At 35.8% G+C, this 16,362-nt stretch overlaps 3 protein-coding genes across 5 annotated transcripts; 1 reads left to right on the top strand and 2 right to left on the bottom strand.

The window, feature by feature from the left end:
* Positions 1-489: 489 nt before the first annotated feature.
* Positions 490-5,245, bottom strand: SIGC (RNApolymerase sigma-subunit C). Of its 2 annotated transcripts, XM_022276129.2 has the most exons (8): positions 4,871-5,245; positions 3,818-3,981; positions 3,594-3,717; positions 3,139-3,419; positions 2,836-3,066; positions 2,091-2,231; positions 1,805-2,002; positions 490-1,273 (listed from the first exon to the last, which is right to left on the bottom strand). In XM_022276129.2, the coding sequence occupies exons 1-8, from the start codon at positions 4,962-4,964 to the stop codon at positions 995-997; spliced, it is 1,512 nt and encodes a 503-aa protein (XP_022131821.1). In that variant the 5' UTR covers positions 4,965-5,245; the 3' UTR covers positions 490-994. The 2 variants fall into 2 exon arrangements, with proteins under 2 accessions (XP_022131821.1, XP_022131819.1); XM_022276127.2 differs by having other exon boundaries at positions 3,139-3,717.
* A 2,676-nt stretch (positions 5,246-7,921) lies between these two features.
* Positions 7,922-10,676, top strand: LOC111004910 (EPIDERMAL PATTERNING FACTOR-like protein 2). 2 transcript variants are annotated; one of them, XM_022276184.2, is made up of 3 exons: positions 7,922-9,282; positions 9,598-9,711; positions 9,844-10,676. In XM_022276184.2, the coding sequence occupies exons 2-3, from the start codon at positions 9,609-9,611 to the stop codon at positions 10,197-10,199; spliced, it is 459 nt and encodes a 152-aa protein (XP_022131876.1). In that variant the 5' UTR covers positions 7,922-9,282; positions 9,598-9,608; the 3' UTR covers positions 10,200-10,676. The 2 variants fall into 2 exon arrangements, with proteins under 2 accessions (XP_022131876.1, XP_087983894.1); XM_088127768.1 differs by having other exon boundaries at positions 7,924-9,367.
* Positions 10,677-10,897: 221 nt separating this feature from the next.
* On the bottom strand, positions 10,898-15,756 carry LOC111004909 (inositol-tetrakisphosphate 1-kinase 3). The gene is made up of 10 exons (XM_022276180.2): positions 15,316-15,756; positions 14,908-14,989; positions 14,631-14,663; positions 13,003-13,123; positions 12,813-12,905; positions 12,411-12,530; positions 12,127-12,303; positions 11,814-11,869; positions 11,632-11,716; positions 10,898-11,501 (listed from the first exon to the last, which is right to left on the bottom strand). Exons 1-10 carry the CDS (start codon positions 15,474-15,476, stop codon positions 11,410-11,412), a joined length of 1,020 nt encoding a protein of 339 aa, XP_022131872.1. The 5' UTR covers positions 15,477-15,756; the 3' UTR covers positions 10,898-11,409.
* Between the last annotated feature and the right edge of the window lie 606 nt (positions 15,757-16,362).

Below are 16,362 nucleotides of genomic sequence, written 5' to 3'. Positions count from 1 at the left end.
TTAATATATTTATGAGACAAAATTAGTTCGACATCTTAAACCAAACCAACAATCCAAGTACCCTTTAAAGTTTGACGTGGCACGCTTTTGACACTTAGTTAGAATAGCTATCGTCATATTCTATGTTTCGGGGAAATATCATATTAAAACTAATAGAAAATTCATTGCTTTTGGATATGGATATGTTTAAAATTCTTGTTTTATCTTTAGAATGTAGTATACAAATTGGCATCTTCAATCTAAATTGGTGTTAGCTTTCCCCATTCGCCAAGAAAGACCGTTGATGACAATAAATTATAGCATTCAATTATGACTTGAGCAAAAGTATGCTTTTACCAAAGTTGTCAAACAAAACAGATTCCTCTCTCTTCAATTCACTGTTTCTTTTGTCCATTTCTTCTCAATAAAGAAAAGTATTGTATAACCCCTCAAGTTTCTTCTCAATAAAGAAATGAAAACAAAAGCATGAACTTGGTCTGAATTCACATGTGAACACAAAGCCAAAAGAAAATCTGTATTGATAAAATCAACTATGCTCCTCCAGATATACACCTCTACAAAGTGGCATGGATTGCCCTGCATATGAAATATTGTCATATATGTGGAGCTATAGGTTTAAAATTGCTATATGCATATACATATACATGGAAGGTTTGGCCATACCTAGGATAACAATCTTTATCTAAAGCCTCATCAATGCATGATGGGAATATAGAACATCAGATTTTACATCAAAAAAACACGAACCAGTGAGCAGATGGGTCGATGTTTCAGCAGTACAGAGGCTGGCATGTAATGCATCATGTATGGAACTGTACAGAATTCTTTACTCAGTGAGAGTCGTCGAGGAACGAGATATCTCGTTTGGACCATCATCGTGTTTTCTTGTGACTAACTTTGTTAGTATGGCATGAAAGAGCAGTTTGAACCTAGGCTTCCTTGGCCTTCTGCAAGTTTAGAAAATACTGGAGTTTCTCATGCTGAAAGAAGTATATCAATCCAAATAATGGCACAAATTCCCCGTAGTCTCTTCATTTTTCAGCTTTGTCATGGCTTTCTTTTCGATTTTTCGAACCCACTCCTTGCTTACGTGCAAAAGTTTCCCAATTTCCTCAAGTGACTTGGGTTGGAAATCCTGAAGTCCATATCGCAGTGCCAGGACCTGCCTCTCCCTTGGCTCCAAGCCTTCAAGAAGATTAAAGATGTCTTTCTTCATTAGTTTCTGCTTCACGGTTTCTTCTGGGCTTTGTATTGACGTATCTGCTGTAAATTCCTGCATCATAAGTCATAACATGTTTAAAGAACATGACGTATTGAAAATTAATTCTCATAGACATTTGTTATTTGTAACCTTAAACCTGTGATCTGTAAGGCACAATCTTTCTCAATATTTTTTCTCCTACGGTAGAAAGTAAAGTCGTAAGGTCAAGACTTTTTTTAGTACAACAAATTGGGGGCAGGGGGTTTGAACATCTGACCTCAAGGGATGGAGTAGGTATCAAACTGAGCTATCCTCTTCTCACGTTGGTAGTAAGGTCGGAATATTTTTAACTTGCTCCTCTTAAACTAGCTTAAATTCACCAGTTGGAGTTTGCCAATTTTGAAACTGATATATAAACTTTAGATGAACTAACTTCAGAGTTCAGAAAGCAGAATTCTAGCCCTCCACTAATCAATATGAGAAGGGAAAAAGACAAAATAAACAACAAATGGCCCAGATTTGTCTTGAAGTTCAAAGAAGAAGGGGAGCAAAGGATATCCGTGTATGGAAGACAAAGCGAGAGACAGAGAGAGAGAGTCATACCATATATTTCATATTTAGTCCATCACCCATCTTCTGATCAACAGAACCCACAACTTTCAAACAGTTGCTAGCAACCCTAACCTTGGCCAAAGGTAGACCAGTAGCCTTTGCTATATCGTCATCCGAATATCTTCTACTGCCATTGTTCAAGGCTTTTCGAGCTTTCTGTATCTGATTTATTGCCTTGGTTAATGACCACTACAAAGAATTATAAAGATGGGTCAGTTCTACATGAATATGAAAAATTTTATGAAAAAGAGCGTCCTGGTGAAAAAAATAGTCATACTGGAATTTGAATTCCCCTTGAGTTTCGCGCCACAACTCTTGACATTGATTTCCTTATCCAGTATTGGATATAGGTCGAGAATCTAAAACCCCTTTTAGGGTCAAATCTTTCCACACCTTGCAGAACACCAATGGCTCCTGCCTGCATATATGAGAATATAAACATCAAGATGCATATCCTCTTGCATTTTCCCTACTTGGAGAACATATTCATATGTTGACATCAAATTCCTTGTTAAGCATCAATTTGACAAAATAATTAATAATGCAATGTGATCCTTGTCTTATTTTTTGCAAAGTTTATGGTAAGCTGAAAAATTCATCATCTGCTTTTCATCTCTTTGGTGATTGGTTAAACCAGAACTGCTTCTAACAGTTGACACAATGCTGACATGAACACTCCATTGAGAATTAGATAGTCCTAGAAATTGTGTTTCACTACCAGATAAAATTGTCACTTGAGATAGATAATTTTTATTTTTTTTTTTATTTTTAGTACAACAAACGACGGGGGTGGGTGATTGAACCTCCAACCTCTAAGGAATGAGCAAGGTGGCTTAACCACTAAGCTAAGTCAGTTCATGTTAGCATTGGAAATTGATCTTGTATTATTAAGGATTAAACAAGGGAAGAAATGTTATATATTCTCTGTCCAAAACACAACAATCAAAAAAAAAAAAAAAACATATACACAAACACTGAGACTCAAAGAAATAAGGTTTCTCAAAGAATAGTATTGAAAAGACCTGAACTAAGTCCTCCATTGGTAACCCCGTGCACCGATATTTCTTTGCAAGAAATAGAACTAATGAATTAGTGCTCCTTAAAAGCTCATTCTGGCAGAACCAACCAAATTGCAACTGTTTATGCAGGTCCTTTATATCAATGCCAGCAGCATCAGCCCAGCAACTCATACTTGCTCTTTTTTCAGATTCCTTTTCTAAAGTTTCTCTAATTCTTTCTAAATTTGCAACTACCTGCAATCAGACAAGCTTAGCCTAATGAGTATTGAAAAGAAGAGGTTGTGTGAATATCAAAGATGAATCAACCTTAACCCCTGTGGACATTTCAGCTTCATTTCGCGCAACCATCAGTCTTCTTCTTCTAGAATTAAACACTCTTTTTCTTGGAAATCTAGCTGAGTTATGAAATTTTTCTTTAGCAGCTCCTGTTGCTGGCGGCTGGGAAGCAACCTTATCAGCCTTATCCCGTGCTCTTTCTTTTATTGATCTTCTTCCTACTTTTTTCCCAGAGTAAACTATGATGTCATCATTCTGGCGGTCAGTTTTCTGGTTAACATTATGACCTCCACCATCCTCAATGGGTAAGTCTGACAAATCCAGAAAACTTGAGGTTGAGGTTTTAAGAGTCCTAGATAGACAGGTATTAAAAAACTCCAAAGCTCCAAGTTTTGTTAGTTGCAGCACAATGTCTCTTTCCAAGCTTAGCATGCCTGATTCAGTAAAAGCTTCCTCCAAAACATCAAGGTTTTCCATTAACATACCAAAATGTGACGCCTTGCCAGTAGGCAAGCTTGTACAGGAAGAAAAATTGTCCTCTATCTTGGATGGCCCAGTATTTTTTATCCCGTAATGAAAATGACTGAGTGGTCTTGCTCTACTGTTTATCTGAAAGACAAGAGCAATGACCCACAATAACATATAAGATACATCCCACCAAGTGCAAGAAACTGTGGGTGTTGAGTGAAGTTCATAGCAAAGGGCTAACCTCTATCTCATCCAAATCTAACAGATCATCAGCTGAGGTTTGCGGAGCTTCAGACAAGCAAGTGTATGTTTTCAAGGTTTCTCTAGAGCTAGATTCCCCTTCCTCACAAATAGCAGAGAAGAAGGAAAGTCTTGCCGAATTGAAAGAAGCTTCCCTGCCTTTAGCTGTTTTAAAATGTAGAACTAAACAGAATTAGAGACTACGACTGGTACGTTCGAAACTAACTTAGTTAACAATGCATTCCAACACCAATAATTATATATATTTTTTTCTTCTTTTTTGGATAAATAGGAGTTGGAGCTTTGCCCCACTATAACCCGGAACACCAATAATCATAATACAACCTTAAAGAATGATTTAATTAAAATATGTGAAGTAATGAGGCCCTTTCCCACTCGCATCCAAGCATTGGTTATCCAAGCAGGAAGAAAGAAATTAAAGACAGGTCCAAGATCAACTTAATTGATAGACAAACGAAGTTATCAAAGACTAATCAGCCGTAAAAAGATTCAGTTGCAGTCAGTAGTTCCCATGGAAAACTTTCAGACCTACCAATCCCAAAATATATAAAACAAGTTTAAATTCGTGAAAGTGTTACTTTATAAATCTCCACAGAGACCGTTATTCATCTATGTGACAAGACATACTCTGATTATGTGCACCTATGGTGTCTCAGAGTCAGAAATATGTAATTGTTCGGGAGTAAACTTTTAGTGGGTTAAGTTCACCATCTCCTATACAAAATTTCCGAGAAAGCCCCGAAAATTTTATTCTTCAAATGATTTAGATGATCACAGAGCAATAAGAAAAAAAAAAGTCTCACTATTGATAACAAGTAGAAGAACAGCGTAAGCTGAAAATAATTGAGAGCTTGCTGAACTGCATCATCACACGTCAAGAGAAACAAGCTCCAAACTAATACATCAAAAATTTCACAAAAAAATCATAAACCCAGATATCAATCGACAAACATTTCACAAAAAAAAAATCATAAACCCAGATATCAAATCGACATTGTTCTCAATTTGGGCATCTTAGTAATAGCTAACTTACAGGCATGTGGATAAAACTTGGAAGGGGAGCAGTTGCGGGAATGAGTCTGCATTTGGAAAGCCCACTTGAGATTTGGCCTGAAACTTGTTCCCATCGTGAAAATCGGAGCCAGGGAGGGGCGGAAGCTGGGTGGTGAAGAAGTAATTACTCATGCAATCTGATGAGTGAAAATGTGGACGACGAAACTACAAACTCTCTACCACCAATTCTTAATCCCCTTTTTGAGAGTTCGGAAAAGAAATAAAATGGGGGAAAAAATTCAACAAGTTTTTCTCTTCTTCGCACCTCAACCAGACCAAGCAATTCAAAAATATCGCCTTCAAAAATATCAGCCAGTTCGAAGGGGTTCTTTTCCCGGATCGGGTCCGGGTCTCAGTTGAATCCCAATTCCCAAATGAGGCCTGACTCAGTTGTTTTTTGTTTGACTTTTTTTCTTTTAAGTTTTTTTTTTTAATACAAAACTTTATGTAAGTTTGAGAATATTAATGGATAAGAATTGGGGATCGAATGCTTGCTACCATGTATCTTATCCATTAAACTACCCATGAAAGTGGAATTTTGTCTACTAAACTATGTTCAAGTTTACATGAAGTTCGAGTTTTATTTGCTAAACCTTGCTCGAATGGGCATGAAGATAGAATTATGTTGAGTTAGTTTACAAGTTTAATCTTCGAAATTTCGAGTTTGTGTCTAATATGTCTCTAAATTTTAAGAGATAATGTAGAATAGATTAATAAACTTTTTATGTTTAGTAGTTGTTTGAACTCTAAAACAACTTTTAATTTTGCATCTAATTAATCTTTTTATATTTAAAAAAAGTTAAATAAGTTTATAAATTTTAAAGAGTAGGTAATATATTAGAAACCTGAAAATTTAAACTACTAAGTTTAAGGAATTATTGATAATTTTTTTTAGGTGGATTGACAATATAACAAAAGTTTAAAAATTTATTAAAAACTCGTGGAAGAATTTAACCAAAATATTAATATTTGCTGAAAATATGGAACTCTTAGATTTACGACCATAAAATATATCAATGTTAACGAAAAATCATAAACAATTGCAAATATGTACTAAAAATACAACAACTGCAGATATTCTATATGTTCGTAGAAATTGTTTGGGCTTAAGAAGAAAAAGTTGGCATATCCTAAATGAGTTGTAAATAGTTGTTATGATACTTGTATTTGTTCATGTGTTGTCGATATATTTATTTTATTATTTTGTTAGCATTTTGGTATTCATAGAAAATATGAGAATATATATATATATATATATATATATATATATTTTGGTTTTGAGTATTACATTTAACGTTTGTTTGGTCTTTTGGTTTTCAAAATGCACACTTTGATTACGAGATTTGGAGGACGATTTTGAAATTGTTTATGAACTTATTTGACTCTTAGATAACTAACAAGAAAGATGATAGGTAGTTAAGTCGCGTTTGTACGACGAAACATATTATTTTTAATATTATTTTGTTGATGATTAGAAAATGGGTTGTCCTATCTCAACAAATCGTTATCGTTACTAATACCTCCCTTCAGGCAAGTAATCGTTGTCACCATTACCAATCTATCAAAGTAAGAGAATGAACAACGAAATATGAACTTTCGTTCATTCTCATATCTAAAACAACTTCATTTGAAATTTGTGTAGATATTTACAGTGCGAAACTTCCATATATAAGAATGAAGATTTTAGATCCTTTGTTCATTCTTTCATCATTATTCGTTCTTGATGGATTAAGCACAACGACAAGGGGAGAATAGCGAGGCCATCAACGATGGTAACTGGTGAGGAGGGAGGTTGCAATTAAACTTGCTTCTTTCTCACCATAGTCCTCTTTATATATATATATTAGATGGTAAAATAACAACAAATACCAAAGCAGATACTTCTGAAAAATGTTAAAAACTAAAATAAAGACATCCTAAAATCCTAGAGACGAATATTCAAAATAATATTTTAAAAGTAGAAGGATCAATATGGAACAATATTAGACTTCAATAACCAAAATAAAATAACAGTTTTAGTAAAAAAATGTTTTGATTAACAAATTTTTGGACAATCTTTCTCAACACAAGCGTCCATGGTTTATCTCAAAATAATAATAGTAATAAATTAGAAAAAAACGTGTATTAAACAAGTATCCAATACACATGGTCTATTTGACTAATAGGTATTTGACACATGTCTATTATGGCAAACAAGTGATTAATTAAGTAATTAAAGTGTTTATGCTCCTTAGACTAATTACAGTACGGTAAAACCTTGATTTGTACAATTTACTCGACTGTAATTCTTAACAAGTACCACCAGTACTTAACTAGTATTCAACACTCGATGTAATATGACTTGAGGACACTTCAAATTATAATACATCTTTATTTAAGAGTTTTTTTATGTAATTTTGTTGCTTCCTAATTTTACCCTTTCTTGAACTTATATTAGGGGTATTTCTATCTTTTGCTATAGTTTTTAATGCGGCCATCTAGGATTTAAGATATGTTTGGGAATGATTTTGGCATGGTCAAAATTACTTTTGTCATTGTCAAAATCACGTCCCTATCCATTGATCATATTTAGTAAATTAAAAAATTGATTTCAGAAAAACTTAAAGTCACTTTAAACTGATTTCAAAATCACTAATTATACAGTCACTCCCAAAGACACCTTTAGTTGGGAGGGCTAGGGCTATCTAAAATATTGTCATTAGAATGTTTGACAAATATCGGTTTTTGTGTCCACTATCTTGCTCGCAGGGCTTTCGAATTAGAGGAAAGTGCATGTTGGTTTTCTTGTATCCTTGATTGGCTGGTCATTGGGGTGAATCAGGTTCTTATTTCTTCTTAATAAAAGTCTATTCTTTCCTAAAAAAGAATATAGCCTCTTAGTTTTTCCTTTTTAAGTTAGCCAACATATTTTTGGACCTTTGCAATTTCATCTCTCTTTGAGTTGCATGTCAAAAACATTTAAGTGGAATTAATCATCACAACTTGTGGAGTATTCAACTATTGAGATAAGAAACGTGTTATTTGTCTCAAGAACTCAAATCTCAAGGCAATTTATTTATAACATAAACCTTATAGTTGAAATCAAACGAACACAGTAATATTATCAAAAGGTTCCTAATTCCAATTCACTAAAAACCCGCACGACAATCATCCAATATGTATTAGACACATACATATTAGCCCCAAGTGTCTTCACTTCAAAGAACACAGGAGTCTCCAAAGTAGATTAAGTACCTTATTTTTTACAAATCAGTTAACCACCTTCCTTAAAAAACATCTTTAAAACAAAATGAGGAGAGAAAAAAAAAAAAACCCAATTGTTGGAAAATAGAGCCTGTGGATTGAGGAAGAATGGCACAGAGGTTCCATTATATACTCTGATGCAGATTTCAGGGAAAGCAGTGTGTGCATGTAATTCCAGAGATTAAGACAGATGAAAAGAAAACATCTCTTTCAATTTTGTTTTTTTACTGTCTGAAAAAGAGTTCATTTTTCGAGTCCCAAATCTGCACGTTTCGTCTGCTGCATTTGAAAGCTCCTTTTTACCTTTACATCATGATCCAATTTCAAGAGGAAAGAAAAAAACATTCCCAGCTTCATGATTCACTAATCAACCAAAAGGTTAATCCTAAGACAAAGAGAGCTTCTCATTAAATATGAAGTGGCAGACAAGTTTTGAGGAACAAACAAGTGCACAAGAGAGATTCATGGCTTAAACAAGGTTGTTTGTGGAAGTGGATAAATGATTAGGCCATTAACGAGCTGAGAAGAAAGAAAAAGAGGCTCCAATGGCATCTAATGAAGTTTGGCCATTGCAGAGAAGTCGCTTTCCATTCCATTGCAGCCAAAGCCATGTTCAGAACCTTCAGAAAAGAGTTTACGTCTCAACCAAAACTTTCATCCCAATGATTCCTCTATAATCACCAATGATCAATCAAAGTATAAGGAAAAAGCAAACTAAAAAGAAAAAAAAGAGAAACTGATATCATCTAAAACTGTTTTCACAAAATGAAAGAGAGAGGGACCAAATAATTTGGCGTGTAAAAGTGGAACTGCCCAAGATTCTATGCACTAAAAAAAGAAAAGAAAAATGGGAATGGGAGACAAAATGAAGGAAAACGAAAAGGCATTGAGACCCAGCTGGAGATTTGAGATTTATATTCTTCACCACTCTCCAAAAATGTAAATTTTGGCCTTTTTTTCCCCCTCTTCTGAATTATCTGCAATGGAACAGTAGAGTCAGTTCATTTTCTTTCTCGTGTAAAAGAACAGAACGTTGGCTCGTTAAACGAGGGTGATGTCCTTCCCCTTTCTTCTTTGGATTATTGCTTGTACTCGCTTGCTTTTAACTTCCATCCTCCATAAAAGAGAACTACAGAGAGAGAGAAAGAGGTAAGAAGAAGAACGATGGGTCGATTTTGAATTATAGAGTGGGCACTCAATCTCTGCTGACTGCAGCTGATACCCTTTTCTTTTGGTACACTTATAATATTCAGGATTCACAGTTTCAATTTTTCTGCTACACTTTTTCTCTGTCACTCTTCACCCAAATTCTCCCCCTCCCCACCCTTCCAATTCAATCTACAAATTCTTCTCTCTTAAATCTTCCCCTTATTTAAACAACTTCTTCTTCTTCTTCTTTCTTCTTCTTCCATACTTACCTTTACTCTTTAACCTTTGAACTCCTCTTCTTTCTACCTTTTCAAGTCTCTGAAAAGATGGGCAGCCTTCAAAATTGGCACAGAAACAAACAACACATTTCAATTTCCTTGCTCCTCCTCTCTGTTTCCATCTTTGTTGATGTCATATCCATGGCTGAAGGTAAGCCATTCAATTTCTTTTGTTTATTCTATTACATTACATCTCTCCCAGTTAAGGGTATAGGATTTGGAGAGGGAAAAACCAGTATAGATTGTTGACTCTCATCAGTTGCATGTTCTTGGAATGATGCAGGCAGAGGAATTCCAACTCCATTAATGGAGGGCAGGAAGGTGGAGGCAGCAGGCAGCTGGCCGGAGCTGCCGGAGAAAGTGGGGATGATTAGGAGTCAAATAGGGTCACGGCCGCCGAGCTGCCGGAGAAGGTGCAGGGAATGCGGCGGACATTGTGAGGCAATTCAAGTACCAGTGGCACTGCATGACTCACAACAGAATCAAAGGAAAAAAAGAAGCAGCCATTTCCCTGCTGCAGCGGCAACATCAGCAGGAGCTTCAAACAAGGATATGGCTCTCTCTAGTGAAGATGAGACCTCTAATTACAAACCCATAAGCTGGAAATGCAAGTGTGGGAACTTCATCTTCAACCCATGATTTTTTTTGTTCCTTCTTTCTTCTCTGAAAATTTTCTTGAATAAAAACACCAACTTGTATAAAGATCAGATCAAAAGCCGGAAATGACCATCTTGTCCAATCATAGTTTCTACCTCCCTTCCCTGTCGCTGTATTTTGGGGAACTTTTTGTTGGGAATGCTTTAATTTCTGTGTTTTCCAAGACAGTAAGAAAGGGGACGTCAGCTTGAGGAAAATTGCAGAGATTTGGTAATTGTAAAGGGAAATGGGGTAAATGGTAATGAGATTTTGAAAGTTCAGAAGAGAGAGAGTTATGATGACAGAGAGGGAGTGGGGGAGAGAGAGAGAGGATTGTAAAGAAAAACGAGGAAGTGTTGTGTCAGGTAAGATTTCAGACAGTTCTGGTTTTCGTATACTACAAGATTTCTAGATCTGGAAAAATATTCAACAAACCCAATCAGTAACTTCTACAATTTACTAGCTTGGTAATTTTGATCACCTTGTGTTTGAATCATAATTAAAAAGTGAGTTTTGATCTTTGTTTGATCAGTTTAACACAGAGAAGCAAGCAAAGGGATGATCTTTGAAATTGGGTTGGCCTTGGCCATGAGTTCATCAGTATAACTAGAAGCTCATGTAAATCACCTGTTAATACAAAGTTCCATGATCTCTGTTGGGTCTTATTCATTTGGCTGAACCTTAAGTTTAACGATTGAGCATTGAAGGAAAATGGGGTAGAATCTTCTATTTGAAATATTTCGATAACCCTTGAAGGAAGAAAGCTGTTATAACGTTAATTAATTCCTCTAAAACAAAATTTACATTCAACCCTTTAACACTTCCCTTTTCTACCTTGGAAATATTTACAGTCATTCTAGTAACTCCCAACAGAAGCAGCAGGGGATGGAGAGAAAATTAGTTCAGATTTTGGGCTAATTGATGCAAAGTTAAAAAGGCATATTTACACCTTCCAACCGCAAACTCGTCAACTTTGTGATCGAGAATAACATTAGATAATGGCTAGAAACCAAAGAACAGAATCAGGTAGTCAATTTCATACGAAACCGCACCTATACTTGGCTTCTCCCCCGCCGCCCTTGGCCAAGTAAGATTGTATGAGTTGCCAGAAGTAAAGCACCTGCTTGGAAGCCTTGCCCTTGTGCGCTTATTCGAGAGGTTTGATATTTTCTGGAGAGTACTGACCGTGACCGTTTGAGGATCAAAGAATTGTCTAGTAAGATGTTCTCTTCTTGTACTTGCTCTGCACCAGGCCCAACAGGAAGTCTGTGAATATGTGCTCATATTCCGGCATTTTCCCATACCCTATACAAATGACAACCAGTTTTAAAATCACAAGCAGAATTATGGGGGCGACAGAATAGCAAAACTGCACAATACTTGGATTCTGATTGACGAAAAATTGATTTCATGTTCATAAAAGATAATCACATACCAGGGAAGTAGTTGATATCGATGACATAGAACTGATCTCTAGTCCCATACTCTCGAATGATATCCAGGTTGAATAAACGAAGCCCCTGAACAGAACAGAGATAACAGGACCATATGAGCACAATCTATTTTTCCCAGCACATGATTTGCCACAAGAAAGATGAGGAAAATGGGCAAGCCTACCAGTCTACGCCTGAGTTCCTTTGCTAGTCTCTCTAACAGAGGTCGTGGAGGAAGTTCTACAGGAGAAAGTGAACACCAAGTTAAAGGTCACACTAAGAAATTGCGATTTTCCCAACAAAAAGATATTTTGCGTCCCAACGTTGGATATTGATTAGGGTTCACACCTTAAACCTTTCCTTTAAAGTATTCTATCACACACATAATACACTTACCATGAACACAGTAACTGATCCTGATCTCTTGAAATAAAAGGGAGAAGAAGAAAAACAGATCAAAGGTGTTAAAGGACGATTCTTCAAATTTGATAACTTACCAGCAATACAAGGATCCAGATCGGCATCTTCAGCAGATGCCGCAGCATGAGAAACTCTTGGAAAACGATAAATACCAGCATTTTTCAAGACCTCCCACATGCTGACATTTGGTAAAGAAAAACGTCTGACCACCTTTATAGCTTCACCAACGATGAAAACCTTAAACATGACACCTCCTAGCACCATGAGTAATAGCAATTCAGAAATAAAATTTACATGACTCAAAACTATGGATGTAAGTTTGTAACATGGAATGATGGGAATAAAGGTTAATATTACTCACCATGGTTGACAAATTCCTGGAGGACAAGAGGAGGCTCGAGCTTTTTGAGGGAGTAATTGTCATAAGCTAAAGATAATTCATGGGACTTTTCACTTCCATCAGCAACCAATGGTTTTGCAACTGATACCAATATAAGAAAAAATGTAAGGATAAAGCGTAAATAAGAGTTACAATCGCAGGATATATTTTTGACTAGTTACAACAAGTCTTGGAGAGCATTAAAAATAAGAATAAAGTTTTTTAGACACTTTATGACATTTCTTCATAGCCGAAAGAAGTATACATCGGCCTGTAGTAAACCACTCCTATCGAAGAATAGATAAAAGTATATCTAACAGAGATCACTTTACATTTTCTAAAAGGTGTCAGCTATAAGGTTCATTATCATGTAGATATACATACCAAGAGGAAGTTTTAGCCCGTCATTCACCACTGCATCAGAAATGGAAGATGCATCTTTCATTATGACTAATTGTTTAGGAACATCTACTCTGCCTGTGAAGCAAAAAAAAGTCCATTTTCCTTCAGTACATTCCAGAGAGTAATATCCCATATATATATGAGACTCAAGAAACATATTCTCAATAATTACCATAGGAGTCAGATAATTCCATGTCAGCAACTGCCTGAAGCATAGACTGGCGATTGTGTAAATGCTGTATCGCATCCGGAGGATCTAAAACAGTCACTTCTGGATGTGCTTGCCTATATTCCTACAACATATGCAAAGAGGGTAAGAGAAAATAATTAGAGTCTATGAGTTAGGAAATATGTCAGAAATTTAGTACATCATGGTCTAATGGGCACCAAAAAGGCCGGGATGCAAGAACACAAGAAAGATGAATTTATGGCTACTGCAAAACAAAAGAACAACATAATTCTTCCATTCCTTTGGTACACATCAAAAAAGTAGTTTCACTTGATTGAAACACATAACATACTGAATCTACCAAAGACATGATATGTAGTAATTAACAAAAGATGCTAGGAATGGATTCACGTAGACCAGAAATACAAACTACATATAAAAAATTAAATGCTAAATCACAAACCATCATCTGACCAGAATCAATTAAAATAACATTCATCATTCACAACCCACAATCGCTTAAAAGTCTCTAGTTACTCATCATGGGAATAAAGGAATTTGAAGTTAACACAATAACTCAGAAATAGAATAAAAATTAAAACTTTTGTTATTTTCAGACATTAGACATCCTTGCTATATACTTTGTGAATATTTAGGAATGGATGAGTTTGAGACCTTCAAACACATCATGCATAATTAAATAGAAGACGACAAGTTAAACTGGTTGCATATTTTCGGTCAAACTTGGATAAATCATAAAAAGTACAATTAGAGATATCAATAAAAAAATAACATTCATGATCCACAAATTTTAATAACTTTTTGACATCCTAGCTATACTCATTGAGAAAATCTGGAGATGTATCAAAATGAGACTCTTCAAACAGACACAACTAAATTGTCAGATGATAAGTTCAACAGCTCGTGCATCTTCCAATAAAATGATGGTGAAGTTAGAAGACCCTCAAACTTTCAGGAAGCTGAGAATTGTTCAGCACCTATAACCCGGCACAATCTTTTCCTTTTTCACAAATCATATGACCAGAACATGTGAGTTACTGGAAGCTTACAGTTGAGATAAACGACAAGGAGGAGGAGGTGACTTACAGAACCTAATCCTATAATTGGAAGTTCTACAAAAATCTTAAATTAATCGGTTAGGCAACTCTGAAGCTATCTGATGTTAATATTCAGATGGGTAACCTTATACCGTGGAGAGTGGAACCCATAAAAGTTAAAGCAAATCAGAAGTTGCCATTTTTTGTTTTGGCAAAAATTTCCAAGAAAACCTGAAGAAATCAGCCATGTGGCAAGAAGTGGAGACATCCTCATTTGTTGGAGCCTTAAGGCCTCGACCTCAACCTCAACCTCAACTACTGAGTCATGATTCATACGTAAGAGAACCAGTCTGCACATTACGCCAGATGTGGATGAGCTTTATAATTCAAAACTAGTTAGCCGATTAGCCAATGTCAGTGATCATTCGACTCCAACAGCCATATGATATTAGATGTCGCATAGTACACAAGTAAGGCACACGATACTACATTCCAGGAGGTTCCAGTGTAATTTGTACACAATAATAAGAAGTCAAACAGAAACTAAATTTGAATAGTCAATAGAGGACCAACCTCGAGAATCTGACGCCACTCTTTTCCAGACAACTGTATGTAAGAAAAACAGAGAGAGAAAGGGGCTGTCAGAAAGATTTGAAGACCCATAAGCAATCGTACAAACTACTGGGACCCACAAAACGTAAAAAAATATATATATAAGTGGATGCAAGTAATCCACATGTTGGTGGAAGAAGGATTATGAACCCCACTTTGTGACAAAGACGTAGATAGTATTCCTACCAAAATTATCAGATTTCTTTCGAGGAAATTCTTCGATGGAATAGAGACTAACCTTGTGAAGGACGATGTCAAACGGCCCCTGATCCGACAGAGGTCTGTTCTGATCAATTGCAACAAATAGAATCCCCTTATTCCTGCATTACCCAGGAACAAATTATAAGGTTAAGCACAATCACTTATTAATCTTAGAGTAATGGAGCTCATTTGGTCTTATTTTCATAACCCAATCTTAATTGTAGCCTCATATTCCACAGAAGACAAAAAAAAAAAAAAGGGTTGATTATTTTAATTTTTCCCTCTTTCCCCCCTCAAACGAAAAGGACGTAAGCGGCCCAGGAATATTCATCAACAGTCGGAAAACAGGCAGCCCCTTCCCTCCGGGGAAACAAAAACAAAAAACCCAAATAATAAAAACGATTAGTTAGGGTTAAAAAAGAAAAGGCGATGGTGGGGTTGGTACCTAGCTAATCTTTCGAGCTTGGGTTTCATGAAGCTCTTGGTCTTCTTGGAGGTGAGAGCATAGCCAACAACAACGAGGTTCCTGTGGTGGGGAAACCTGGATTGGTCCATTTCAGCCCCCCCTTCGTTGGCGTAATTTGGCAAATCCTCCTTCAACCTCATGGTTGTTCGTTCCCCTGCTTGAGAAATCGGACGAGAAGGAAGACGGAGAGAAGGGGGGAAAATGCAGAGCAAGAAATGGGAAGGAGAGAGGATCTAGAATAGAAAGAGAAACAACAAAAAATGGATGAGAGATGAGAGAGGAGAGAGGAGAGAGGAGAAACGAACGGTTGGCGTTGAGAAGCAGAGCAGAGGAAGAAGAGAGGCGCAGCGCAAAATCACGAGAAGCAGAGATCGAAGGAACAACCCAGGAGATGAGGTGGGAACTGGAGAAGTCTTATTTATACACACCTTTTTTTTATTTTCCTTTTCCTTTTTCTTCTTTCAGTTTCTCGATATATAAAATAAATAGAAAAAAAGGGAATGGTTTCTAGCTGTACTGTTATTTCTTTTTTTCTTTTCTTTTCTTTTTAATAATGGGTTAAATTGTTAAAAAAGAAATATCTCCATCTTTTTTCAAATCTACGCCCCTTTTGTTTCAAGCAGTTAATTTTTTTTTTAACAAAAAGTTACAGCATGGTAATTATTGCCTACCTAATTTTGTTAGGATCCCATTTTTAAAATATTACTTATATTTGTATTTTATGTCTTTTCGTACTCATAGGTTAATTGTCAATCGATATAAATTTCGTCGAAAAATCAAATTTTTTCGTTTAAAATGTTTATGAAAAGTTAAAAGATAATATTGAAACTTTTAAAATAATATAAATATTTATTAAATCAACCAATATTTTTTGGTTTTTGCCGAAAGTTAGAAACTCGAAAGTAAAATATATATATATTTTCAAGTTCCACTCGTTGTGGCCTGTTTTACACGTTTTGAATTATTTTGCTTCGAGAATCCATGGCAGGCCGGTTTGTTCTTCATATTCACTTCATTTTTGGTATC

Source organism: Momordica charantia (genome assembly GCF_013281855.1).
Source record: "Momordica charantia cultivar OHB3-1 chromosome 8 unlocalized genomic scaffold, Mcharantia_2.0 BLBB01000008.1, whole genome shotgun sequence".
In the NCBI taxonomy this organism is placed as follows: Eukaryota; Viridiplantae; Streptophyta; class Magnoliopsida; order Cucurbitales; family Cucurbitaceae; genus Momordica; species Momordica charantia.
This window is presented reverse-complemented; position numbering and strand designations above follow the sequence as displayed.

Excerpts from the sequence above, each read along its gene's own strand:
- SIGC (XM_022276127.2), bottom strand. The coding sequence starts at position 4,964 with ATGGGAACAAGTTTCAGGCCAAATCTCAAGTGGGCTTTCCAAATGCAG. Across the intron at positions 3,718-3,817 it reads TAGATTTGGATGAGATAGAG|ATAAACAGTAGAGCAAGACC; the intron begins GTTAGCCCTTTG and ends CTTGTCTTTCAG. Across the intron at positions 1,274-1,804 it reads GACTAAATATGAAATATATG|GAATTTACAGCAGATACGTC; the intron begins GTATGACTCTCT and ends CTTATGATGCAG.
- LOC111004910 (XM_022276184.2), top strand. The coding sequence starts at position 9,609 with ATGGGCAGCCTTCAAAATTGGCACAGAAACAAACAACACATTTCAATT. Across the intron at positions 9,712-9,843 it reads TGTCATATCCATGGCTGAAG|GCAGAGGAATTCCAACTCCA; the intron begins GTAAGCCATTCA and ends GGAATGATGCAG.
- LOC111004909 (XM_022276180.2), bottom strand. The coding sequence starts at position 15,476 with ATGAGGTTGAAGGAGGATTTGCCAAATTACGCCAACGAAGGGGGGGCT. Across the intron at positions 11,870-12,126 it reads TCTGGATCCTTGTATTGCTG|AACTTCCTCCACGACCTCTG; the intron begins GTAAGTTATCAA and ends TTTCTCCTGTAG. Across the intron at positions 11,717-11,813 it reads AGGAACTCAGGCGTAGACTG|GGGCTTCGTTTATTCAACCT; the intron begins GTAGGCTTGCCC and ends TGTTCTGTTCAG.